We start from the raw sequence: 27,194 nt of genomic DNA on the forward strand, positions 1-27,194 counted from the left end.
ATTTTTTACAGTGGCTTTCTGAAAAAATCCTTCGTCAATTCCCTCATCACCGAACTTCATTCCAATTCCCTCATCAGCAAACCTTCTCCCGAAAACCCTAGGATGGTGGAGGCAGGCCGGCAGTCGCTATGCTTTAGAGAAGAAGAGGAAGGAGGACGTCGGCGGTGATGAAATTGGATTTGGGGAAGAAGAGGAAGGAGAGCTTCGGCGATTGGATTTGGAGAAGAAAAAAAGAAAAGCGTCGGCGGCGATTGAAATTGGATTCGGGGAAGAAGAGGAAGGAGAACAACTGGATTTGTGGAAGAAGAGAAGGGAGAGCGGATGAAACTGGATTTGGAGAAGAAAAGGAATGAGCCAATGCTGGATTTGGGAGAAGAGAGAGGAGAAGAGAGAGAAGAAGTGAGCCAGGCGCTGGGCGCTGGGATTGCCCCTCACCTGCACCACACCCCCATCGATTCTTAGTCGAAATTTTAATTCGAAAAGAAGATCATTTTTAACGACAGAGTAGAGAGAAAGCTTGGAGGACAGGAGATGGGCTTTTCTATTATTGAGTCATTATTCGTGCTCATAGCCATACAACATATCGAAAACAACAAGACAAAAAAAGAAAGAACGGTAAGACTAGGTTAGTTTAGTTTCCAGGTCTAAGAGGATTCGTTTCATTGCCTTTAATGGCCCTATTCTTTATTACTCTCTTGTGGATTCTTACTTTCTATATTTGACATTTTATTATTCACAAAAACTTATAGAAAAAATAAATTAATTAATCCCATAACATACAAAACATGAATGTAATCTAATATGCATTTATTTTTTATTATTCTATACATTTCTTTTAAGCATTTCCCACTTACTAATACACATTTATTATAAATATCAAAATATATCTAAGAATTGACTATGATTACTTAAAATAATTCAAGGAATACATCCAAAATATAATCCATGAACCAAAACAATTCTAAGAATTCACCGAGAATATCAAAGAGACAACAATATATTATAATATTATAAATCAATATCAAGAAATCCATAGTTAATCAAACTTTTTTTTTTTTTTTTTTTTGTGCTCGAATAGACAATTTTTTTGTTATTTCATGATTCAACCAAACACAAATACAATCCGAAAATATGAATTGACATTCCTACCGGAACCTGAGACTTTGATTTTAGCTTCACTCAAAGTGCGAATAACCCGAGGTAACCAAAGCTCAAAGTGAAGATCGGCACATTACTATAAGCTTCGATAGCCAACGAATTGGTAAAAAAAGACTTCGAAATTCTCACTAGAACTCTCTCGAAACTTTCGAGCTAAGGAATGGACAAAATATTGTATTATCGATAAATTCGTTGAATTAAACATTGAACGACTAGAATTTTCAACCATTACTATTCAATTTGAAATTTTATAATTAAAATTTTTGAAAAATAATATTTAAACATCTTAATAGAAACGATATAGATATTTAACATAGAATCTTTTATAACAAAATGAGATATCAATGCATTATATATTTGACATTAATGTAAACAGATACACTTATATCATAAATTCCCAGGCAACCTTCTTTAGACTTTTACGTTTCACGATTTGATTTCGCGCTGAAATTAGGGTTTTGAATCATATCAACCGCACCGCCGCCTGAGGACGAGGACGAGGAGGTCGCAGTAGCGATGTCATACGATGATGTGGAAATCGAGGATATGGAGTGGAGCGAGGAGCTCCAGGCTTACACTTACCCGTGCCCCTGCGGCGATCTCTTCCAGATCACGAAGGAGGATCTGCGAATTGGCGAGGAAATTGCGCGCTGCCCTAGTTGCTCGCTTTACATAACCGTAATTTACAACATGGAAGATTTTCAGGACAAGTCCCACAAAAAAGTCGAGCCGCAGCCGGTCGGCGTCGCTTGAGAATTCTCAGGTCGGATACGATTTTCACAGATGAATCATTTTTGCACCGTGTTATTTTTTTGAGGAGTTTGGTTTTGGTTTATAATATGGTTTACAATTTGTACAATTGACTATATATTTATCTATTGATATGATTTTATATGGTTTCAAATGCCACAATTTTTTAATCCAGTTCACTCATTAATCAATACGAATTCTACTGGAGCATATAGTTCTAGAGACAATACTTTTTAAATTGGAGCTGAGAAGCGTGAGATTTGGTCCCCTGTTGAATCGATTGATTTCAAGTTTGTTGTTTATTAACAGTTATTGATTAGCTTTTCTTTTCTTTTTTATAACCTGTAATAAACAATTGTGACTTTCCTCTCAGGCAGCCTTTAAATGGTGAACGCCATCAGCTATATTTGTCAAATTTACTTTGTTCTATAGCTTCCCCGTTTGTGATTTAATAATGGCTGCAATATCTCACTTGATACAATTCATGCAAACTAATTGTGTGTGGTTGATATTGTTGCGAATTCATTTCCGCTATTGTTTGGTTCAACTTTTTCAATCCTTTTTCCAGTTAATATGTGTAATTAAAATCTTAGTAGCAGTTTCTACAAGGCCAACTTTCATGGTTGCTCTCACAAATAATAGTAAGAACGAAATTAGGGCAAGAGAAGTCCACCTATTAAATTTTTTGTTTGATATCCAAGGCAACTTAATTATCATCCGGGTCAATTTTATTGTACTGTAAATCTGTAGTTATATATAGGAGAATACCTGTACTGTGAGTTTGTGATCTCACTGTAAATGTTATAGGAGAAGAATGTCATCTTGGGTGATTTTCATATCTATAGTTTGAGGTAGGGCTAGAAAACAAATCAGGTAGGGTTCGGGTTCGGGTCTACTATAAACGTGTTAGAAAACCTTTGATCTGAACCTGACCCATTTAATTAAACGGATTGATATATGCAACCTTAACCTGACCTTCTATTAATCGAGTCAACTTGAATCTGACATGAATCTGACCTGTATAACCTGTTTAAATCTAAAATTTTTAAATTTTAATTTAAAATTTCAATTTCTACTAACAAAATTTTCAAATGCATAATATATATACATATTAAAGCAAAAAATATTTATTCATATCATTAAAACCGATTTCAAGAGTCGAATTAACAAACACTATATAATAATACACAATACAATCCTTTGTTTAATTCTAATTTTGTAGAATTTTTAGCTTAAATTTTATTTTATTTTATTTTATTTTTATAAAGTTGGCTATGAATATTTTAATTGAATTGGTAAAATTTAAAAAATATATTTAAATTTAAAATAATATTAATTGAACAGGTTAGACGAGTTATTTTCAGATTGAAATTTTGGACCTATTTAATTAAATGGGTTAAACGGGTTTGACCCAATTATTAATTGGATCAAAAATTTCAACCCAAATCCAATTATTTCGGATCGGGTTATCAGGTCAGGTCAATTTTTACCGGCCCTAGTTTGAGGTAGTCAATTCAACTTATATTCGTATGTTTGTGCCCCAAACAGCAATTTGTGTTAACAAAATAATGCTTGCTTTCTTTGATCAATAAAGTGTTTGTTGACATAATTATTTATTTAGCCCAAATTATAAACTTTCCCTAAATCTTATATTGTAAATTTAGTTTGGTACTGTGGTTCAAGTCCTGTAGTGCATCCCCTGGGTGTGTGTGTTATTCGGTAATAGTATTTTCTTAGATTATTCAATATCACTACTAGAGTGGTGGCAACTTCAGTGATATTTTTATGCTTTTGCATCTTTTACTTTCGGATGAAGATGTTCAAATGCTTCTCCTCTTTGAGTGCTGTTGTATTACTTCATATACTAGGCATATTGAATTTCATTGATCTTATATAAAGTAGAGTATATTCTTAAATTTATATTCTTTTATATTTTGTGTTTTTGTTTTGATATATTTAAAGGGAATGGTTGTTTGACATGATGTTTTGTATGAAAAATAAGTATGAATATAATGTTTTTGAAGATAAAATAAAATATTGAATAGTACAGAAAAAAAAATTGAAAATATAAATAACAAGAAAATTTGATGTTTTTGTGTTTTTGGTTTTGCTTTTCTTTTTTTTATTAAAAAAAAAATTTGGTTTGAAATTTTTTAGATGAAAATAAGAGTTGGATGTGGTGAATTGTATCGAAAATGGATATATCATGTAATGATTTTTTTGAAAAAAAAAAGAATAGTAAGAAATTGATTTGAAGATACAAAAGAACTATGCTATCATATTTCTTCTGCTTCTGTTTCTTCTTTATAATAAAAAAATTATTATTATTATTATTATTATTATTATTATTTTCCAAATTTCAGGTTGCAGGCTATTGATCAAATTTTCTAATAAATTGTAGCTTTGGTCTTATTTTAGGTCGAAAAATGCATGTTGTTTAATTGCTGCCACTATACTTATTAGCCACCAGTCTATATGGTGAAAAATTATCCTGATGTATTGTGTCTTCCGTGGACCTTATTAATTGAACTATATATATGAAATTATGTACGGGGATAATGTGATTTAAATGGAGATGGTGATGATTATGAGATTTGAATTTTATTATTATTGTTATTATTATTATTATTGTTATGATCATTTCTTTTAAATGCCTCTTTGGTCGTGGATACGAGTTTGATTGTATCATGTAATATGCGCACGGTTGTCAGTACGTGCATATATGTGAACCACTGAGGCAGAGAGAGGAGTCGAGTCGAGTCGCTTTGCCTTATATGTCTGCCACATCTTAACTCTTCATTTTATTTATTTATTTATCTGTGATTTTGGGGTGGGGATTTAATAATCATCTGATGATGCAATGCCTTGGAATGCAGTAATCTAATCCTTGAGACCTGATTGTCCAATTTGATGCAACCAACCATGTTTTGCAGAGGAGGTGAAGGGTCTATCCCCAACTTCCACTCCTAAGTTTAGTTTCTTGTTTGGTGGAAGGTGTGGAGTGATGGTTTGGTGGTTTGTTTTTGTTGTAGTTAATGAGAATGTATGAGCTGAGCGGAGCAAGACATGAAAGAAAATCAACCGGGGGGTTGTGGAAGCTTTCTGTACTTGTGTCCGTCCAGATGAGAGAGGCCATAGCCATAGCCATAGCCATAGCCATAGCCATAGCCGTACCACCAACACCAACACCACAAGGAAGCTGAGCTGAGACTGAGACTGAGACTGCAATCTTCATCATCTGTACACTCACTGGTCACTGGAGTCTGCCCTGTCAGTCCATCCTGCATCCATCACTTGCTCGCTCTGTTTTGCCCAGATAAAATTGGAGTTCTTCCATTCTTCATGTCATCAGTCACTCAATCGGGTTCGTGTGCCCTGCATATTTCATTTCGTACAGATAGATAGATAGATCGTCCATATGTAATGTATAAAGCAACAGCTTTTTTTTTTCTATTTTTTTGGTCAATGATTTAAGGCATATTCTCCAGACCCAGACCCATCATCATCATTGAAGAAACGCCATCCGAAACCTCTTACAACCCAACAACATGATTATCATCAACAAGGCTAGGGCAGGGCAGCGCTGACAAATTCCAACTGTAGAAAACAACATTGCCCTTGTTGGGCCCCACTTCATTCCAACAACACTAATGGAACAAGGCTATGTAGGAGCAAGAGGTCCGACATGTAAAGAAAGTTCCAGGCGGGGGTGGGGGGAGTGTTTGTATTCCTCAAGCTGCTAATGAGCTAAACAAAGTATTAGTGCGCAGGAGATGCAAAAAAGATCACTACAAAATATACAAAAAATCCAGCTAATAGAATTCCGGCATATATGTAGTTTTGGGAAGTGTGTGTCGGGAATTTGTATTCTATGCTACAACATCTCATCTTCTCCCTCTCATTGTTCAACACGTGCTCCACGTACCTGCATGTTATTAACAACCAACATTCCATGATACATACAAATCAGGGTTTGAGACAGAAAACAGTCAAGAGGGAGCAAGAATTCGTACTGGTGAGTAAATATTGAGCTTTGGAAGATGTCCGAGCTATTCAAATACGCTTCCTGCAGGCGATGATCATATAATAAAGCAGATAGATCCACCAGCTGCTCCTCAAGGCTCTGCAGGCAAAGGTGTACCATTATTAACTAACCAACCAACACAACATCTAAGGCACTCTACAGTAGCACCAACTCACATCCAAATACTTCTCCAAACGCTCGACTAGCTCATGTGGAAATGGTTCCGGCAGATTGGTTTTCTTCTTGTAGAACTTCTCCAACCAAAGCTCAGTGCTCGTCTTATTCTTTTTACCTCTCACTGGTTCGCCCAGTGGAGTCTTCAGGTGTTCTGCAGCAAATGCTTGAACAGCCTGGCGATGATGTTAAACACTAGGCAATAAAAAATTCTTGAACCTAAAATTCAGATGAATAGTAATGATATCACCTCTGATGCATCTCGGATTCGGCGGAGGGCAGAATCAACACGAGCATATATCGTGTTCCTCTGCAAAATAGGTAGAAGAGCAAGGTTCAGTCACAACACGATTATGTAAGAAATTTGTTGAGCCTAATACAGGACACAAGTTTTGGAACCCAATGAAGAATCACGGCAGATTTACCAGTGCTACATCCCGAAGCATTTGACTGATTTGAGAAGTATTAGAAAATGGTCCAAATGGATGACAACCAGCTGCCAACAGCCAATTCACAACAGGCCTCTCATGAACAAGCGAAGCCTTTTCATATGGTGCACTCAATCCACCCACAACAAAAGCTAGCCCAGCCAATATATGCCGCTGAGCTTGTGATGGCACGGCAAACCTTCTCTCTAACTCAGAAACATAACTGTTGGAAAAGAACAGCAAAGTTAAACCACTCCAAAGACAATAAAAATACAAAGAATTATCTTGAAATGATAATCACAACTATATGGAACAAAAGAATGCCCGAAGGAAACAACAAAAGGCATGCAGAATGAACAGTGTGCTAAAAACATGTTTATAAATGGCATGCTTTTGCATGTTCCATACAAATCTAGTTAAACTACTAAAAAACAATTGAGAATGAACATGGACAACTAAAGCATGGCTGACAACATATTTTTACCTTAAAGGTATCTTCTCACTTTGATGTTCAAGCACGATAACTACATCATTACTTGTCCATACCAGACTATCATCTTCCATCATGAGATGTTCATCTACATCAGCAAGTGATAGAACAAAGCTGCAGTAAGGAAGATTATCAGCAGCCCTTTATATATATGAGCACATTATATGTATGTATATATATTATCAAATGATCCTAGAGTGGTGCCTTCAACTCTTTAGGTAAGTATAATGAAAATACAAAAAGATGAATTTCCTTACATTGGAACAACCCTAGTTCCATAAGTTCGAAACAAGTCGCCTTCCTTCTTCTTTTCTAATTTCATTTTCTTACCCTTTTGATGCCTTAAACCATAGGAAGCCCAGAGAGGTTTGTGCTTTAGGATAGAATCACTGCTTCCATCAGTGTCATCCATCCAGGTCTGTGAGAAACCAAAATTCTGGAATAACATATAAAGAAAAGGAGAAAGCAAGCAACAGACAGAGACAGGTGACAGAACAATAGAAGAGGTGGGAAGGAACGAGATCAAAATAGAAGTAAGAAAAAAACCTGGCGAAGGAAATATTTACTAGAAAGATTTGGATCAGACATCTCTAGTAAACCTGCTGCAAGCACATCAGCAGATCGTTCCATTTCCTGTATTTGATGATCAGGATTGTATATAAGGATTGTATATATCTCAAGAATTTTTGGTTTAAGTAAATAATAAACGGTAACAAGCTTGCAACTTGCCATTAAGTAAGATTACACTGAACATCGGATCTTAGGGGGTAAGATTTTTAAACTCAGTGTTCTTTTATAATCATAATTGAAGACCAAATTGACTAAAACTTCCAGAGAAAACGGAACAACTCACCTCCTTAAGAATAGCACCATCCAAATATGTCTTGGTATGAACATGAAAACGTCCATCCTTTTTGGTTTCTTGAAGGGAATGGCCCCTCATAGCTTTCGAGACAGCTATGGACAACTTTTCATGGTGGTGTAATGCATGTGCACCACCGACAATTACAACTTCCTGCCCCTCATGAATCATCTTTTTAACCTGAAGATAATGAAGCAATCACAAGAAGTATGTAAACGTGTAGTACTTGTCCAGTGTCAATAAATAAAACAAACCAAAAGGAAGTCAATTATCTTCAATTCTACTTGACCTGTCCAAAATACAATATAATCAAGCTAGGATATACTACCTCAGCTTCAATCGCTTGAACATCAATACTGTAATTGTGGCCTCTCGCCATGATATTGTACCTATTATGATTCTGAAGGACAATAATAGGCACAAGTAATCTAGTAGTCATATCAACAGTTTCATACCTGGTTCAAGAAAATGAAAAAAAAAAATATATGTTATGACAGGAGAAAAAAAAAAAAGGGAGTGGGGGCGGGGGCGGGGGCGGGGGAGAAGGCAATTCATACTCATGTAGAAGCACCTAAAACACAAAAGCAAAGTAAATTCAAGTTTAATAAAGACAAATTGAATACAACTAGGAACTCAGACATGATCAAATGAAATGAAAAATTGACATCATGAAGAAATTTAACAAGGTTTCCTTCATTCATCATGGATACATTAAGTACTTTAATGAGGTATATATTCCAACATTGGCAATATTATGAGTGGCTTTCACACAACATTTTTCCAAGTTTACAGAAGTATGAGTTATGTTGGAAAACTATCATCTGAACTAAACTTTTTTATAAACACTACCAGTCTACACTATCACATGCTCATTAAAACCATATGAATATGTATTTGTTTGTAGTTAAGGATTCTGGATTTCAAACAAACCACCAAAATGAAATGTTCAACCTGGAGGTCATTACATATCAGCTTATGCCACATCACTAATTATAAAATATAATCAGAGTGAAAATTGTAATTATAAGTTTACCAACTTAGCTGATCATTTCTAAATACAACTTTCTCCTCAAGACCAAACATGGGGCAAGAAAAACAGTTACATCATTGAATATTAGTAAATTCATTGAAGAAAAATGTGAATAGTTGGAGAGACAAAACTTAAGGCGTAACATGAAGGGGTCCTACAAAGGTGACTGGGAAAGCAACAAAGGCATAGGCGGTTCCTGTAATTGATACACAATAACTCAAAAGCACTTTTCACCACAATAAATTATTGAATACATTTTAGGGACTGATATACTGCATTGGCAACATGATGAGCAATTTACAAGGGAAACAAAACTCAGATGTCCAACATAAAGCTATAGAAGCCACGTTATGTGTCATCTTTTCTATCGTGCACAATAAGAGCTTACCTCACATCTGGGGCTATAACATGCTCAACCGTGGTAGCAATAACAGCAGCAAGTTGACCAATAAAAATGTCATGGGCCAACTTCTCACCACCAGAACCTGATCTAGGAAATAACACATTTTGCAATCGAGGTAGTGTTTTGGGATTGACACTTCCTTCTTCAGTTTCAATTTTCCCATAAGTACAGGGACCAGCAGAGAGATCAATAACCACGAATCTGGTTTTTCCATTTATGAAATTACGAATTAGGGGGCGAAATGATAGAGAAGAATAATATATCACAATTTAAAATAACAAAAACTAACAAAACAATCAATCAACAGATTTGAGACTCATTTATTTTTGGCATTAAAACCTGTACCATTGTACCTGCCAGATCCAAGCCAAACTTGAGAGGCGCCTCCTCGATTATACCTATAACGATATACATAATCTCCCTCTTGTTTCTTCATATCCTCTTCATTTAGAGAAGCAATTCTGCCATACATTAGACTGTCAAGATCAACTTCCTTGTTTCTAGGATCTATCCGCACCTGTAAAGAAGCAGAGAGAAGAGGTATTCAGTAATCAAGATTCAAATTCTAGCCCCGCTATCCGTAGTTCTTGATTGTTAAATTAACTTCCAGAAGGAGACAAACTTCTGGGCTTAAACATTTGGAGAAGTCATCAAAGACTCATACAACTGACCTTATCAAAGTTAACCATGAAAATGGCAGTAGGCTTGGGTCTGTCTGCTTCTTCAGCACGGTAACCCTCATGATTTATGTCAAACAGATAAGAATAAAGCTTCTCAAATTCTGATTCAACTGCAGTTGCTTCAACTTCAAATAAAGGAACTTCCCTTCCAAAATCAGACTGTAAGTAATAAAAGTCAACCAAAATTTCTTATAAACTCCAGAAAAATGACAATCACCAGGAAGAGCAAAACTCTATTAATAGGTGTCACCTCTCTAGTAGTGCCAGCTGAAGTCATGGCTGCTTTTACTGTTCTCTCCAATGCTATCAATTCAGGCTGTCCAGCCTGCAGGGAGAAAACATAATGATCAAGACCACAATTTCCAATGGTATGGATCCATCAACAAAATTTCTCCTGAACAGGTTAAACCACTTCATATTGGTGCTTCTACCTTCGTCTACTGTTAGCCAAGTTTTTCTTGTCATAATTCTTATGTTGTTTATATGCATAACATCCAAGCATTGATATATATATGTATATATGTATATATATTTGTATAGTAGAAAGATTGAAAGGTCCCTAAGTCCATTGGTGGGCCATCAATCAAATAACAGTAGGAATCTGCAGTTCTGCACTTCCTAAGCATATCCCACCTTCCAATGAAAACAGCAGAAGCTACGTCAAAGAGACTAGTTGGTTTCACAGAAAATTTAAAATGCTTGTTGACAACCTGAATAATTAAAATATTAGCACATCATACAAGCACATCTGGAGGGGGCAGGAGAGACAGACGTTTACACCCAATGACTCATTCATGAGTTCCATTTTTTATTTTATAATGTCATACACAGCAATCACATAATAGAAAAAACGCATTGCAATATTGGTTATAAAACAACAGAAAAAACCAACAAGAGCTAAATATAGGAATATTACCGGGAACACATTAAATACAACATGATGCTCAATATCAAGTGGCTGGCCAGTTTCTAAGCATGATGGCCTGTGAGATGGAAAGCTAACTCTCAAGAAATCCTCTAACTTTTGAGAATCTACGCTAAACCTGTAGCCTCCATCGCCGTTGAAGCCTATAAGTACCACATTAACTTCAAGTGGTACTTGAAATGGGACCTGCAAAAGAAAGAACGCTGCAAGTAAGAAATAAAACAATATAACTTTCCATCTACAATTGAGATAAAAATTATATTGATAGAGAGGCAGAAAGGAATCTCTTCAAACTCTTTTATTTTTGTCCCCCAAGCAACTGAAAACTTCTTATCTTTGTAATTCTCTTTTCTTTTCAACTACTTCCTCCCAAACTAGCTAGAAGTAGACGCAGAGAAAAGAAGAGAACTTAACATAGAATTACAATTGAAATAAGTATACGCACAGCCAGAATCACAGCATAAAAGATGAACAAAAAGAACCATCTCAGATCAAAGACGCCCCGTGCATAATTTCAACAATCAAATATTCAGAATTCTTAATGCGTTCAAAACTAATTTGGGAAAAACTAAGAGAGGCAGAACGATAGGGAAGAGATGGTCAATGAATAGGAGCGAGAAACAGCACAAGTGCGCAAAGAAAAACAAACTTGGATATAAACATTTATATTACAACATAAAAACACTGGTGAACTTGAATAAGGAACTTTTGTTTCTCATATTTTAGAGCTGGAAAATACAGAATGAATGTGAAGTTTACTTACCTCAGCGCGAGAGTGGAGCATTTGACGAACATCAGATCGAACAGAATCTTTGACGTCCTGGAATGCCCCATGGTGCCACGCCGGATGCCCGGGATCTCTCCGATACGCCTGCGGCGCAGGTTCTACACGTACCACGTAGAACAAAAGTCCCAGGAAGCAGTAGCTGATTTCAATCCGTTTCATACTCGAGAGAGATCCAACCAAATCAAAAGGAAATGTCGCGTGATTTGTTGTTGTAATCTTCGTTCGGCCTCTTGGTGGCTGATGAATCCAGCGGAGGCGATGTCACCTCTCGCGCGCTCTCGTTTGGTCTGAGAAGAAGTCAGTCAATCCACCCACCCACAGCAATGCAGGGAAAGAGTCAGCGTGAAATTCCGGAAATACCCCTGCCGCCGCCAAGCTATTGGACAGGAACAGAACAGGCCTTCCCGATCTCGGCCCATGTAATACATTGGGTTTTTATTATTTAGACCATCTCCAACTTTCCACTCCATTTTTACAATAGTAATTTTACATTAAATTCATACACATATAATTTATAAATTATTTAAAAATTATATATATAAAAATTAACATTTATAATTAATAACTATTACAAATAAAATAATTTTAAATAAATAATTAAATGTTATCAAGACAAATATGATCATAATAATTAAACAAAGATAACGTAATATTATTATTTCATAACAATTTATTACAAAAACATACATTACAAAATAGTTCAAATAAAATACGACATATTTATTCAATGGATTTACTATATTGCTCCATATATGCTCTATTAAATCATTACGGAGTGCGAAATGAGCATCTTTGTCTCTAATTTATCTATGTCGGGCAAGAAATAGTTGAAGTTGGATAGTTTCATCGGTTGCCATTTCCACGGATGGGGGTGGTGTTTCTAAAACTTCTCTGATAGGTGCACTGAGATCTTGTTCATCTTCTATTATCATATTATGTATAATAATGCAAGCAATGATAATATCATGGAAAATATTTTTTTGCCAAAATCGAACAGCTCCAGCAATTATATACCAACGTGATTGTAGAACTCCGAAAGCACGCTCAACATCTTTTCTACAAGACTCTTGTTTCTGTGCAAAAAGTCTTTTTTTTGGACCTCGTGGATCACGAATAGTTTGCACAAGAGTAGTCCACTTAGGATAAATACCATCAGCTAGATAATACCCCATATTGTATTCTTTCCCTTGAAGGGTATAATGTGCAGGAGGAGCAATACCTAGAGCAAGATTTGAAAACAAGTGCGATGATTCTAAAACATTAATGTCATTATTGGCACCTGGCATACCAAAATATGCATAACAAATCCAAAGATTATAATCAGCCACAGCTTCGAGAATAATAGTTGGTGATCCACTACGACCTGCATATTGACCTGCGAAAGCCGTAGGACAATTTTTCCACTTCCAATGCATACAATCTAAACTGCCCAACATACCTGGAAAACCACGAGATTCTCTAATATGAAGCAACCTTGCAATATCATTAGCATTAGGATGTCGAAGATATTCAGTTGAAAAAATTTCAACGACGGCACAACAAAATCTCTTAACACTTTCAATTGTTGTTGATTCACCAATTTTAATGTACTCATCAGTTGAATCTGCAGGTACACCACATGCTAACACCCGAAAAACAACAGTTACCTTTTGTAAGGTTGACAAGCCAAGTCTACCAAGACCATCTCTCCGTTGTTGAAAATACGGATCATGATCTTTAACCGCATCAACAATACGAAGAAACAGACTTCGAGACATTCGAAATCGTCGACGAAACATTTGTTCATTATATAAAGGATTATTTGAAAAATAATCATTATATAAATTACGATCTGAACTTTCACGATCACGATTAATTACTCGATGATCTGGGATAGAGCCTCGATAGGTTGATTGAGATGGATTGAGTAACTGTTCCAAATAAGTATTGTTTTGCATGAATATGGAGATTACTGCTTCATCCTCTTGAAATGACTCCATGAAAATTCTACTCACTTCTTCATCATCTGACGATGAAGAGTTACTCATGCTGAAGAAATAATATTGTTTTGTTAAGTGAATATAAGTTTGATGAATAAACCTTCGTTGAATGTCAATTAATTTATAGAATGAAAATTTTAGATAAAATATAAATATATGAGAAATATTTGGATAATATAGATATCCATCCAACGGATGAAATGAATATGAAATCCAAATGAACGATCATGATAGCTCGGATATGGATAAATGGATTTTTATAATTTATAATATATAATAATTGATTGGATAATATAGATCCATTTATAATTGATTGGATAACAATTATTATATAGTAATCGATTCCTTCCTTCTGTGAAAACCCTTTTGCCACCAGTATCGCCTTGAACCTAGCAGGTTCAACACCAGGAATTCCCTCCTTTCTTTTAAAGACCCACTTGCATCCCACTGGCTTCACCCCTTTTGGTAGTGCAACAAGATCCCAAGTCTTGTTCTTTTCAAGAGACTGCATCTCTTCATTCATTGCCATAATCCAGGTTTCTGCATCTTTACTCGCCACAGCTTCTTTATATGTCTTTGGCTCATCAGAGCCAAGATCATCACCAACCGCTAGTGCATAAGCAACAGAATCCATGTCATACATATTGACACATCCTGCAAACCTAGCTGATTTCTGAATATTTCTCTTTCCCTTTCTTGCTGCTATGGAATCTTCAACCCCAGTACCAGCGTCATCAGCTTTCCCCTCAACCGGTTTCCCTTGAGGTTTTGACTGATCTGGTTGATCGGATTGATCAATAGTATTATCCTGCTGCTCTTCCTCTAACACAACTCTGTCAGGAGTCTCAAACTCCAGTCTCTGGTTAGCACCACAATCTTTTGTACCTGCAATACTTTCACAACCTCTACTTTGATCAAGCATAGCAGATTCATCAAAGGTTACATCTCTGCTAATAAGAAATTTACCAGGATTTTTACCTTCTGTACACCACAATCGATAACCTTTTACTCCTGTTGCATACCCTAGAAATATGCATTTTACCGCCCTCGGCTCCAGCTTACTATCATTCACATGAGCGTATGCAGGGCATCCAAATATTCTTAGATTAGAGTAATCAGAGGGTTTACCGGACCATACCTCTTGAGGAGTCTTTAAGTCAATTGCAGTTGATGGAGATCTATTAACCAGATAGCTAGCAGTGTTTACTGCTTCAGCCCAGAATTGCTTAGACAAGCCAACAAATATGCGCATACACCTAGCACGCGCCATGAGGGTTTGGTTCATTCGCTCTGTAACTCCATTTTGCTGTGGTGTGTGTCGTACATTGCGGTGCCTCACTATACCTTCTTTCTTGCAGAAATCATCAAATGGAGCGTTGCAGAACTCCAACCCATTATCAGTTCTTAGAGTCTTTGTTTACCCGTCCGTTTTTCAACCATGGTCTTCCACTCCTTGAACTTCCCAAACACCTCATCTTTAGTTTTCAGAAAGTACAACCAGACTTTTCTCGAATAATCATCTATGAAAGTGACAAAGTAAGAACACCCGCCCTGCAATTTCACCGGAGAGGGACCCCATAGATCTGAATGAACATACTCCAGAATTTGTTTTGAAGTGTGATGACCGGTACTAAACCTCACCCTGCGTTGCTTCCCTTTTACACAAGCCTCACATAATTGAATTTTACCTATCACATCCCCACCAAATAAACCCTGCTTGCTCAACACAGACAACCCTAGCTCACTCATGTAACCTAATCGCCGGTGCCACAAATTTGTCCTGTCATCATGTTTATCCAAGGACTGGGATACCGCCGCCGTTCCCATCACTGAACTGCCTTGTAGAAAATAAATTCCATGCTGCAGTTTTCCCTTCATCATTACCAGCGCACCTTTCAGGACTTTCACCCACTCACCTTCACCATGATATTTTAAACCATTCTTGGCTAAGGTGCCAAGAGAAATCAAATTCTTTCTGAGTTCAGGAACATACCAACAGTCAAATTTTCTGACAGTACCGTCATGCAATTTTATCTGCACTACCCCGCTCCCTTTTATGGCTAGAATCCCATCATCACCTAACTTCACCGTTCCATTCCACTCCTTAAAAGAAGTGAGTAGATCACGAGAGAACGTCATATGGTGAGAAGCACCGGTATCCATAATCCAGGAATCAACAGTACTAGCACTACACTCTGTCAGAACTTCACCAAAGTCCCCATCATCAGAACTGTCTTGTACCACAGCAGCACTGCTGCCACTGTTACTAGAATCAACTTTTGTATTTCCCTTCTTTTGTGGACAATCCCTTTTAATGTGCCCTTTCTCCTTGCAAAGATAACACTTAACTTTGCTAGAGGATTTTGATTTTGAACGCGACCTCCCATTCCCGTTACCCCTCTCCTGTGGTCTTCCCCTACCTGCAAACAGACCTGAACCAGAACCCTCTTCCAGAGAAACCTTTCTTTTCAATTCTTTGGACACAAGGGCATCTTTCACATCATTAACAGAAATTGTAGTTCTACCATATAACATAGTATCTACAAAATTCTCATATGAACCAGGTAGTGAACACAATAAAATTAGGGCTTGATCTTCATCATCTACTTTAACCTCAACTCCTTGAAGATCAAGAATGATACGGTTAAAGGTATCAAGATGATCATTTACCTGAGTACTTTCGGACATCCGGAGGGTGTAAAGACGTTGCTTCTGATATAGCCTGTTCGTGAGAGAGTTGTTTTGGTACTTCTCACACAGTTTATTCCATAACCCAAAAGCCGTTGCCTGATCTACAACCTCCCGTAACACCTCATCAGTAACTGACAGCCAGATCGCGGAATGAGCCCTTGCCAAAATCTCCTTATTTACCTCCTCCTTCGTGTCTTTAGAAAACTTGTCTTCTCTCTCCAACGCAGCCGCACATCCTTGTTGAACCAGGAGTGCCCTCATCTTGACCTTCCAGAGCGTTAAGTCATTCGACCCATTAAACTTCTCGAGATCAAACTTATACGAGGACATCTTCAATCAATGAGATATGGCTCTGATACCACTTGTTATGAGAAAACGAGAAAGAAAGCAAATAAAGAACACAGAGGTTTTACGTGGTTCGGTGACGGTGTGTCAACCTACGTCCACGGACAGGAACCGGAGAGATTTTATTATATTGATTCAGAGATTTACAATGTGTCATCCGACTAAGAACCGTAGTTTTCTATTTATAAGCACCCCAAAACACCCTAAACCGTCCGTAAGCCTATTTGTTATCAATTAGGATAAGCCCAAAAGAAACCCTGCCAATTGAAACAGTCATTTCGCTTTGATTTAGGGTCGGATAAACCGCTAAATCCAAGTCACGTTTCAAGAGAGAGGATCAAGAGAGAGGATGAGATTAATCAGATGTAGTAGTAATTATTTGTTGGTTGATGGATGTCGCGAAGAAAATAGTTGTACTGTATGTTAAAAGGATTATTAATATTTGATTGATGAATTAATTAATTAAATGTAACAGCTGGTCTTTCAATTGGTACGAGGAGGAGTATTTATTTGAGTGCAGTTTGTTTATAGCATTAGCGGGGAAGGGGGAGGGGTGTATCATCGGGACTGGTCGTTAAAATGTAAACAAATGGAGAAATTTATAGATAGTGGTGAGTGGTGGGGGTGGTGAGGTGTGTAATAGTGGTATTTAGTAGTAATAGGTGTGGGTGTGTGTACTGTACAGTACAGTACAGAGTATTAATTAATTAAGGCAACGATGACGTGGATGAGGGCGTGGGCGTCCCAATATCAATTAATGAATAAATTCATTCATTCGTTAAGCGGCGAATGTTGACGGGGAAGATGTAGGGATGGTGGCCGTCGAAGAGGCGGGAGGCTATGATCGCATTGGCGGCCTCGGTGGGGTGAAAGGGGTCCCAGAACACGTACTTGGATCGGTCCGGGCACACCTTCGACGCCGGCCCGCACGGGATCAGACTATTGATATGATCGATCAGCCCCAGTCCCGGTCCCGGCCCTCCTGCTGGGGCTGCGGGGACGCCACTTAATAATAGCAACTGGCAGCACGGCGCCGCCGCATTCTGGAACCCGTAGGAGGAGTAGTTGCGTATGATGTCCTCCACGATGCGGTACACATCTGCGTACACAAATTGGGATCCTGGCAGCTCCGTGCCCAGCTGCTGGACCAGCCCCCTCAGCTGCCCGTTGTACAGTTGCGCTACTTGGTTGGGGAAAGCAGCGCACCCCGGCCCTGCCCCGGCCCCTGCGCTGTTGATCTCCCTCTGGAACGGGATGCACCCGATTGGCCCTACATTCGCCACTACGATCCTTCTCCCGCCCATCCTGTAAAGCCTCTGTGCAAGAAACAAAAAAACATGAACACCACCCCCACCAAACCAATCAGTTGCTTGCTACCTTACCTAACTAGCTCATTCATCTCCAGACACATTACTCTTATTGTTGTTATTAGTAGGAGTATTTTATGTATCATCGCCAATCGCCATGCATGCATGCATATATGCATTCATGTTTAGTAAGTCAGATCAGTAAGTATGTATGTGTGTGTGTGTGTGTGTACCGTTAGCTGAGTTCTGAATCTTGAAATCATGGCAGCCACAAAGGACTCTGGCGGGACCTGCTTCTGTGCAACTCTATCAACACAAGGAGCCGGTGTGAGGTAATTATTGATAAAGTCATTGGAGCCGATGGTCACCGAAAAGAGAGCACTATGGAACAGCTTCGCGGCTGCTGCATCCCCGATTGTTGAGATAATCTGCTGTCTGGTGTTTGCAAAGTTGTCCATCTGGGCATCCAGGTTGATCCTCCCACCCTGAATCAATGCATGCCATGCCATGCCCCCCCCCCCCCCCCCCCCCCCAAGGGAAATGGAAATGGAAGTGAAAAACACAATTAAGGGATGGATATACATATCTGTGTATGTGTAGTGTGTAGAAGAATTAAGGACAAGGGAGGAAGAGCTTACAAAGATTTTCCCAGTGTGATTTAAGATCCCACCTCCACCAGAAGCATAGTTCACACCTTGAAGAATTGCTGGTCCTGCTGTAGTGGGTGCCAGGTATGGAGGGGTAAACCCACTTAAACCTATTTCCTGCCCTGTCTCATGCCAAATTGAATTTGAATGTTAACTGCTTATAAGCTTAGGGTTAGGGGAGGATGTTATACTTATATGTGGCAGGCAGCAAAGCAATAGCAATAGCATTGCAATCCACAAAGAAATGAAGTAGTAAGTAAGTAAGTAGTGTAGTGTAGTGTAGTAGGGAGGAGACTGAGGAGTTGGATACTTGCCTATGATGTCAACTATGGTTCTTCCATTGGTGTATCTGCCTGTAGGCCCACCAAAGTCAATCCCATTGGGTACAAAATCTGCTTTCGAAAGAGACAGGATGTAGTTGTTGTTGCCTGAATCAACCAAAGAATCTCCAAACACAAAATTGGCTACTGGTGTGTGTGCGGTGCTGCTGGTGCACAATCTAATAAATGAATCGAAGGCCAACACAATCAAGCAATGGCAATGCAATGGCCTGTAGTGTCCCATGATCGAGATTGATCGGTTGGCAGTGGATGAGGCCGCTGATTACTTGTCTTGATTTTATTCAACTGATGTATATAACAAAACTAGAAGAGATGGTGCTGGTGGCCTGGGTGCCTAAGACTTAAGAGACCTGCTCAAAAGCAAGCAAGCAAACAGCTTGAATATTTCTGTGGTGTAAACAGACCAAAAGATATTTATGGGTAGAGAGAGGGGGAGAGACAAGTAGAGAAGAACTCCTTAAGATGGAGTTGCTGTTGTTTCTTTTATAACCTTAATAAGTTAGAGTGCATCTGCCTTGAGAGAGAGAGAGGTGGTGGAAAAGGATAAATGAGTGGTGAGCAGAATCAGGTTGAACCCGTGATGAAGAATTACAAACCAATTCAACCGAGATTGATGATTGATTGGCTGGTTATATTCGCACTAGCGATCTAATCAGCTCTCTCACTCTCACTCTCACTCTCTCTCCCCCCAAACAGTAAATTAGAATTGGGTTGTATGCAGGAATATGAATATGATCACTTTCACTCTAGTGTGTGTGTTTTTTGTTGCATTCTATAAATGGCAAGTTGAGGAGTTGGTTGAGATTTGAGTGAAGGGAAGGGAAGGGAAGGGAAGGGTGCGCAGAGAATGGTCCAATAGGAGGAGATGGACTGCTGCTGCCGAGCCGAGTTGTATATGAAATAATAATAACATAATAGAAGTAGAGGAATTCCTCTTAGTCCTCACTGGACAGGGAAAGGGATTGAGTAAATGTCTTCAACTGCCACTGCCAACAACTTTACGAATTCAGAAACAAGACGGGACGAAGATGATTATGATTATGATGGAATGGTATGTATGTGTGTGTGTGTGTGTGTGTGGAATTCAATGATGCAGCAGCAGCCACTTCAAAAGTTGAACAAAGCTCGCTCGTGCCATTTATTGCATTGCATTGCATTCCTGCCCGCCCTCTGGTTTTTATGTTGCTAGCTGGTCTGGTGGCTCTTTTATGGCTTGCTCGCTACAAATGGGAAATTGGACCCCCAAATAAGTTAAAAGAAGATTGTATCGTATCGTACCGTGATACATGCATATAGATAGATAGATAGTGGGGGCAGGGCAGGACAGCAATCAACCAGAACCTGCAGGAAGGAAGGGATGGGCTTAATTACACTGAATACATACTTCTTTATATTATTATTATTATTATTATTATTATTATTATATTGATGCAATAATGCCCACCCTGCTCACAATTTACCTTAACCTTACGTTACCCTGCCCTGCCTGCCTTGACGACGAAGACTAGTTCCATGTTTGGAGCCTTGAGTGACTGCTTGGTACTTTCCTTCCCATTTACTGCTCTTTTGAGTAAGTTGGAGTGGAGTTGATGTGATTGTGAATAGATGCCAATGTCAACCTATAATAGCAGACGCAGCACAGCACTGAGCTCCAGCTTCAGATTCAGATTCCGATTCCTACGTAATCATTTATCGAGTCTCATGATGATCTTCGATAATGGGTGTTTTGAGGGAGAGACAGAATTCACCAACTCCTTTCTAGGGAAAGTTGGCATGCGAATGCGACACAAATTTGTTTATGTGTGTGTGTCTCAGCACAGCACCAGTGCAATGCAATGCAATGCCCATGAGGCATGATCACTCCGCTCCATTCCACTCTATCCATCATCATCTTGCCAATTGTCATCATGAAAATGCGTGTGTGTGACCAGTCTCGTCTAAGCACTACAAATGAGTGACTGCAAGTGACACTGATACAATTATGATGATGATGATGAAGAAGCAGCAGCAGCAGCCGGTGGTATCCCTTTAGATTTCTTTGCCAAATTAATTTAAGGCCAAATGGAGGGTGACGATGAGTATCACTCATATTCATATTCATATTCGCATTCATAGCTTGCCAATGCTGGCTGGCACCCTGCAGCAGAGTCAATTATCACCCTGTCCAGGTGCTCGCCTTGTATGATATGATTTCACAGGCATAGCATATACTAGTATAATGCAAGCAAGCATCATCAATATTTGTGTGTGAACACAACACAACAAAACAGACTGTACGTAAAGAAAAGAATGTGTAGTGTAGTGTAGGGTTCCTTCCCCCCAACAACAAAGAATGACGGCTAACTCCTCCTCCTCCTCCTCCTCCTCCTCCTCCTCCGTGCACCACTCACTATCTCTAGACAGACAACAGGCAGGCCATCAAGGGTACTTACTCACTTACCCCTTACACCTTCATTCACATAAACAATTGTAGCCAGCCGGGTTGCTGTCCTGTGTGTGTTAGTTACTGACAAAGAATCTAATCTCTCTTCTTCTTCTGCTGCTGCTGATGACGATTATGTTTTGATCTTCTGCTGGCTCTCTCCATCTCTCTCTCTCTGTCTCTCTTTTGCTCCCCTTCACAAAAATAGCATTCCCACCTTCTGCTGCCATCGCATATCACGCAACAAACGACACAAACAGCAGTAGGCGGGCACAATGTTCACTCAACTTGCTCCCTGCTGGAATCCAATCTAAACTTCCTTCTCGCCGCCACTGACACCACGTCCAGCATGATATTGAACTGCACACTGTCTCTGCATATCTTTTAGCTTCTCCACTATTTCTTGGAACGAAGGACGACATTGTGGTTCGCTGGATAGGAAAACAAAAACACGCCAATTCACAAAATCAACTGACCACTCTGCACTTGTTCAAGGGTTACCGCTACTTTATCAAACAGGAACCTAACCTAGCCTAGCCTAACGGGCATGTACTATATAAAGATGGGATGATGATGAGTTTTGTTCTTTCTTTGATGAGTATAAATATGATGGAAGCAGCGGCAGCAATCATTAAAACCAGGGAAGCATAGATCTTGTAAATTCTAAACACAAACCTATGCCAGCAACACTCTATGATAGACACCCACTGCGGATCAACACCATCCGGTATCTCCAGCCGCTGGTTCATGAAGCCCACCGCGCCGATCACCTACAGGAAAGAATGAATTGGTCATGCGCATCAAACACATCCTTTGTTTATTACAAACAAACTCTTTGCCTACTTCAGGCCTCCAAAGAATGTAGTGCAGTTACACCACATTATGCTTGGTCACAATAAAATGAAATACAATAACAATACCTGCATTGAATTAAGGTTGTCCCAAGGAATCTTATGAGTAACAAGCTCCCATAGTATCACTCCGAAGCTATATATATCAGCCCTGATTATCTCAAACAAAAGAGAATATTTAGGATAGATTAGTCCATGAATAAACATAAATAGTTCAAACCAGATTCAACTTCAAAATGGGCTTGGCCATACTTCTCGTCAGAAGGTTCATTACGAAGAACTTCTGGCGCCATCCACTGAGGCTGCATTGCAATATAAGTCAATACTCAAGTCAGATCTTATCGAGACATGTTAAGTCCAATCAGCAGGAATGCAGTGCATGCATAAAACCAGAGATTTAGCAGGCAGTACACACCGTTCCTTTGCCTGTCTTTGTCGTCAAATATGTTTCACGTTTAAGACGTGACAGACCAAAGTCACCAACCTGGTGAAAGAGCATATTTTCTTTTAGCAATCAGCCATGGAAAATGTCATCTGCACAAAAAGCAAAATAAGGCGAATAACCCATAGAGTGGTGTCTTCAACTGACCTTGACAGTCCAGTTCTTGTCAACAAGAAGATTAGAAGATTTCAAATCACGATGAACTATAGGCGGGTTGCAATGATGAAGGTAATTCATTCCCCGTGCCTGCAATGAAATTACCGAAGTGCATGAATCCAGCAGAGAAGGAGTGCAAGGAAATGTGGCACAACACCATCTTGAAACAATAACTGTAATTGTGGTGGTTGGTTCTAAATTTTCGTAACTCAGATGACACTTACAACATCCAGAGCCATGTGAATACGGCGTCTCCAATCTAATTTTGCTGTATTCCTCTGCAACAGCCGGAACAGACTCCCACTGCATCAAATGAAAGCATGGAAATTGAGTGACACTCAATTGTAAAATTCAGAATAGGAAGGGGAAGGCACAGATAGTTGTAGAACACATGCTTTTCATTTAGAGCACAGAGCTCTCATGATAAAGCGCCAAGGGGGAGGCAGAAAGCACAAGACATTACATACCGTGGAAGAAACTCTGTAACAATACAAAGGCGTTGGGGAGAAGTAACTGCACCCATGAACAGAAGAATATTCGGATGACGAAGTCTTTTCATAAGTGACACCTGCAAAACCAGGAAAAACAAAAAGGAGTAGGTGCAATGAGGTCGACTAAAGACAATTGCTCAGATTTTACTTGGTCTCATGAAGAAGAAAAATAATACTAATAATAATAGAAGGATGATTAGATTCCACATATCCAAGCTTTACATTAACTATAGACAACACCTTTAATTTTAAAACTTTCTTAACATACTCTTCAGAGGGTGGTATATAACATTTTTTCTTTTATCAGCTATATCACTGGAAAACATAACCATCTAAATTAATATTGACGAAAACTGACTCATAGTATAACAAGTATTACAGTAATAAACCTGGTCTACTAATAATATATATTAATTAATTAAAGTTCCCGTAATATATGAACTTAATAGAATTAATATATTAATGCTCGGATTTATGAGTGGAGTGTGTGTATTTAAACACAATGCCGATGTACCTATTATGTTTGCATGAACATCTTAGGAATAGTGCTCATATAAATCGCTATTAATCTGCTCCAATCACTAGTACTTTACTCCAAACAATTACAATGGGAACTTGCACTGACCTCCTGTCGGAAGGCAAATATGACATCATCAGAATAATCTTGTTTGGAAAATACCTTGACGGCAACATCCTGCATAATATAGAGATTCCATAGTATCATATCAGACTTTAGTATATGAAGAGCAAGCAAGTGATCGAATAGATATAGGTAAAGCCATGGAGAAGGTTTGGGAAAAATAAAAATGAAGTTAAAAGATGGTACGTCCTACAATTGTAAATGCATAATTAATGAGGATTAAAAATAACTCAACCAACTGAATGAGAACTCTAGAACACTATGTAGTAACTTTCTTGTAACAAGCAGCGGCAGACAATAAATCTCGAAAGGAAGAGATAAAGTACATACTGATCCATACCACAGAGCATGATATACAGTTCCACAAGAACCTGCATGTAAATGCAACAGCATCAATGTAAGAGATAACAAAACATAAAAGGCAGCCATGCCACTGTAAACGTTAACAAAAACCTCACATATCTAACCTGACAGTACCTAGGGATCTCGAGAATATTATAGAGAAGAAAATGTGCAAGGACAGATAATTAACACACTATTATCACCATCAGTGCCACAAATCACACCCACCTTGCCCAATTTGTTCCCCAATAGTCAAGTCCTCCCACAAGATTTCGTAATCCAAGCAGTCAGTGTCCATATCAACTTTATTTACAGCACTACTGCTAGTACTTCCACAACTGCTGGCACTGCTAGTGCTGTTGACATTGACTGAAGAGGACCAAGAACCTGGTGCATCATTATTAGATGTTCGATTGGCTTCAGAAACTTGATACTCTGTCTTTCCTGTGGCACTCTTTCGCTGAACAAACTCATTTTCTTGGTCATTATATAACCATGGCCAGCCAAATCGGGAAGACTTTGGCTCTGCTAAGTCACATTCGCTTCCTTTCCATGGCCATGACAAACCTTTCTTACTAATCCAAGCCTCCGCCCTCGAGGTAAGGATCCTAGAAATACCAGCTTTTCCTTCACTCTCATCACCAGAATCTCTGGATAGTTTTCGGGGTGAACCATCGTCCTGGTTAGCAGGAGAGAACACCCCACAGGGAGGAGGTTGGGCATCTCCTCTTGGAGTACTAGCTCCACTTGAGGCAGCATCCTCCCTGTTATCAGACATGGCAGCATCCGAAAATCCATGATCAGAATGGTGACTATCCCCACTTCCGCCCTCGCGATCGGAGAGGTTATCTCCGTGCCTCATTTTTGACTTGACTTTATTGCTCACTTTTGAAGCCTATTAAAAAGAAATCGATGAAGTTACCAAATGTTGCTGCACATGAAAGATTTTAATCAAACCAGAGTACGTACCAAATTCGATATTTTGGAGGCAATAGCTACTTGCAGAGGTTGCTGAGGATCAAGTCCTAGTTTGGCGTTAGCAATGCTTCTTGGCCTGCTAGGACGTGGATCATTGTCCGGCTCGGGCACTAGAGCTTTTTCGCCGAGAAAAGGCCTGGAATCACTTGACACGCATATAATTCCAACCAAAGTGCCATCATCATCGTAGAAAGGGGTGTTGGTTGCAACGGCTAAAAACTTCTCCCCATTCTTATTTTTAACCGGAATTTGCCCAGTCCAACTCTCCCCCATGATCACACGATGTATGATGTTATTAGCCACACTATAGTCCTGCGAATCAATTAGCAGCTGGATCGCATCACGTTCCAGAGCCTCTGCAGCAGAATACCCATAAAGATGCTCGGCGCTTCTATTCCTGCACCAGAAAACCACGATTATATTTGGCATAATTTATCACAGAAGAAAAAAAAAAAAAAAAATTACCACAAGAATCAAACCCTTCAATAACACCATATAGGAACTTAGTTTATTAAAGATTAAATGCTGCAACCGATACAGCCCCCCAATAATAAATACAGATTTTCTAAATCAGATGAGAGAGACTGACAGACAGAGACTACGAGGAGGAAGAGCGACTTAGCAGCTAAAGAAAAGAATACCGGAACAAGAATCAAGACTGTTTAAATATAAATTGAAAAATGGAGTGCAGATCACCTAACTAAACTAACCAGTAAAATATCCGACAATTCAGATCGAATATATGCACTGCCTGCCCCATTGACTGCAGTATATTCAAATACTGCTTGTCCGTGAGATTCACCGCCGCAGGGCCCCCGCCGCCGCCGCCGCTACATGCATCCCTGTTGCGACTCTCCCTCTGCAACGGAGACGAATGCCGGAATGAAGCGGAGCCCATTCTCCAGGAGGCGAGAGAGCTGCCATCTCCGGCGGCAGCGGCCCTCCGCCGGGGAGCCCTCTGGGGGGAAATTGATTGAGACCTCTGCCTGCGTTGACGATCAGCAGCCATAATTTCGGTAGCGGATAGAGTGATGAGCTTAGACATCTCTTGCTTCAAGTGGGCGTGCCCCAGCTCAAGGTCGTGGATCTTCTTGAGCAGCTCCTCGGTGGGCGGCGGGGAGGCGGAGGAGGGTTGGGGGTCTGATCCCCCGCCCCCGGTATTATTGTGATGACTATTATTAGTAGTAGCAGTATTATTATTCTTCTTCTTCTTCTCCGACTCCATATAGGGAAAGGGGAAGGAAATTTCTAGAAACCCTTCCTTGTGTAACTGACAACCAACGAATAACGAAACTGTGCAAAAATAGCAAGAAGAAGACTTTGCTTGGCTTGGCTTGGCTTGGCTTGGCGGTGCCCTCCTTCCTTTCCTTTCCTTTCCTTGCTCCCTCCCTCCCTCCCTCAGCTGGACTGAATCGACAATCGACAATCACCAATCAGCAGCAGCAGCAGCAGCAGCAATCCAAGAAAGAAGGCACGCCAAACAACAAGGAGGCGGAGGAGTCAATCAGAAAACAAACTGAGAGAGAGAGAGAGAGAGAGAGAGAGAGAGAGAGAAATATTTTGGGCCATTGAAATTTGGATGGATGGATGATCTTGATTTCATCTATGACAAAGACAAAGATCACAAACAATCCAGCTGGGGGGGGGGGGGGGTGGGTGTTTTCCGAAGCCAAGGCAAGGGTACTTTTTAGTCGTATAAATCATTATTATTATTTGTTATCCTCCCTCCCTTCCTTTCTTGTGGACTACGCATTTATTTAATTTAATATCCAAAAAAGAAGACAAAAAAGGCGTGCAAGTGCAAGTGCAACCTCCTCTCCCTCCCCCTCTCTCCCTCTCTCTTCATTCATA

General features: G+C 39.3%; 4 protein-coding genes across 9 annotated transcripts; 1 reads left to right on the top strand and 3 right to left on the bottom strand.

The window, feature by feature from the left end:
• The first annotated feature begins 1,524 nt into the window (after window positions 1-1,524).
• On the top strand, window positions 1,525-5,520 carry LOC127248872 (diphthamide biosynthesis protein 3-like). 6 transcript variants are annotated; one of them, XR_007838183.1, is made up of 4 exons: window positions 1,527-1,921; window positions 4,785-4,846; window positions 4,941-5,272; window positions 5,397-5,520. XR_007838183.1 is itself a non-coding variant. In XM_051271435.1 (2 exons), the coding sequence occupies exon 1, from the start codon at window positions 1,675-1,677 to the stop codon at window positions 1,909-1,911; it is 237 nt and encodes a 78-aa protein (XP_051127392.1). In that variant the 5' UTR covers window positions 1,525-1,674; the 3' UTR covers window positions 1,912-1,921; window positions 4,941-5,397. The 6 variants fall into 6 exon arrangements, 4 of the variants coding, with proteins under 4 accessions (XP_051127392.1, XP_051127405.1, XP_051127397.1 ...); XR_007838182.1 differs by having other exon boundaries at window positions 4,941-5,397; XM_051271435.1 differs by lacking the exon at window positions 4,785-4,846 and having other exon boundaries at window positions 1,525-1,921; window positions 4,941-5,397.
• A 76-nt stretch (window positions 5,521-5,596) lies between these two features.
• LOC127248866 (uncharacterized) lies at window positions 5,597-12,038 on the bottom strand. Its single transcript, XM_051271415.1, has 16 exons — window positions 11,688-12,038; window positions 10,916-11,110; window positions 10,250-10,324; window positions 9,991-10,158; window positions 9,673-9,836; window positions 9,305-9,520; window positions 8,215-8,341; window positions 7,878-8,066; window positions 7,571-7,657; window positions 7,282-7,442; window positions 7,019-7,138; window positions 6,532-6,757; window positions 6,357-6,416; window positions 6,109-6,282; window positions 5,922-6,031; window positions 5,597-5,833 (listed from the first exon to the last, which is right to left on the bottom strand). The coding sequence occupies exons 1-16, from the start codon at window positions 11,868-11,870 to the stop codon at window positions 5,668-5,670; spliced, it is 2,421 nt and encodes an 806-aa protein (XP_051127372.1). The 5' UTR covers window positions 11,871-12,038; the 3' UTR covers window positions 5,597-5,667.
• Window positions 12,039-17,007: 4,969 nt separating this feature from the next.
• Window positions 17,008-19,918, bottom strand: LOC127247769 (GDSL esterase/lipase At4g16230-like). Its single transcript, XM_051269782.1, has 4 exons — window positions 18,995-19,918; window positions 18,672-18,802; window positions 18,267-18,518; window positions 17,008-18,042 (listed from the first exon to the last, which is right to left on the bottom strand). Exons 1-4 carry the CDS (start codon window positions 19,242-19,244, stop codon window positions 17,494-17,496), a joined length of 1,182 nt encoding a protein of 393 aa, XP_051125739.1. The 5' UTR covers window positions 19,245-19,918; the 3' UTR covers window positions 17,008-17,493.
• Window positions 19,919-21,098: 1,180 nt separating this feature from the next.
• LOC127248715 (uncharacterized) lies at window positions 21,099-26,984 on the bottom strand. The gene is made up of 13 exons (XM_051271211.1): window positions 26,054-26,984; window positions 25,335-25,740; window positions 24,594-25,260; window positions 24,354-24,394; window positions 24,009-24,077; window positions 23,360-23,460; window positions 23,117-23,195; window positions 22,884-22,982; window positions 22,710-22,778; window positions 22,547-22,596; window positions 22,364-22,445; window positions 22,119-22,213; window positions 21,099-21,874 (listed from the first exon to the last, which is right to left on the bottom strand). Exons 1-13 carry the CDS (start codon window positions 26,566-26,568, stop codon window positions 21,754-21,756), a joined length of 2,394 nt encoding a protein of 797 aa, XP_051127168.1. The 5' UTR covers window positions 26,569-26,984; the 3' UTR covers window positions 21,099-21,753.
• Window positions 26,985-27,194: the final 210 nt, after the last annotated feature.

The sequence above is a fragment of the Andrographis paniculata genome, unplaced genomic scaffold (assembly GCF_009805555.1).
Source record: "Andrographis paniculata isolate CXL003 unplaced genomic scaffold, ASM980555v1 Contig11END, whole genome shotgun sequence".
Classification (NCBI taxonomy): domain Eukaryota; kingdom Viridiplantae; phylum Streptophyta; class Magnoliopsida; order Lamiales; family Acanthaceae; genus Andrographis; species Andrographis paniculata.

What these genes read in the sequence shown, in the direction of transcription:
- LOC127247769 (XM_051269782.1), bottom strand. Translation starts at nt 19,244, where the DNA reads ATGGGACACTACAGGCCATTGCATTGCCATTGCTTGATTGTGTTGGCC. An exon ending in ATCACACTGGGAAAATCTTT is followed by an intron (nt 18,519 to 18,671) that starts GTAAGCTCTTCC and finishes GCATTGATTCAG; the next exon opens with GGTGGGAGGATCAACCTGGA. An exon ending in GATTCAGAACTCAGCTAACG is followed by an intron (nt 18,043 to 18,266) that starts GTACACACACAC and finishes TTTCTTGCACAG; the next exon opens with AGGCTTTACAGGATGGGCGG.
- LOC127248866 (XM_051271415.1), bottom strand. Translation starts at nt 11,870, where the DNA reads ATGAAACGGATTGAAATCAGCTACTGCTTCCTGGGACTTTTGTTCTAC. An exon ending in TGCTTCGGGATGTAGCACTG is followed by an intron (nt 6,417 to 6,531) that starts GTAAATCTGCCG and finishes CCTATTTTGCAG; the next exon opens with AGGAACACGATATATGCTCG. An exon ending in GAATCCGAGATGCATCAGAG is followed by an intron (nt 6,283 to 6,356) that starts GTGATATCATTA and finishes CATCATCGCCAG; the next exon opens with GCTGTTCAAGCATTTGCTGC.
- LOC127248715 (XM_051271211.1), bottom strand. Translation starts at nt 26,568, where the DNA reads ATGGAGTCGGAGAAGAAGAAGAAGAATAATAATACTGCTACTACTAAT. An exon ending in GTTACAGAGTTTCTTCCACG is followed by an intron (nt 23,196 to 23,359) that starts GTATGTAATGTC and finishes CATTTGATGCAG; the next exon opens with TGGGAGTCTGTTCCGGCTGT. An exon ending in CAAAGACAGGCAAAGGAACG is followed by an intron (nt 22,597 to 22,709) that starts GTGTGTACTGCC and finishes ATTGCAATGCAG; the next exon opens with CCTCAGTGGATGGCGCCAGA.
- LOC127248872 (XM_051271435.1), top strand. Translation starts at nt 1,675, where the DNA reads ATGTCATACGATGATGTGGAAATCGAGGATATGGAGTGGAGCGAGGAG.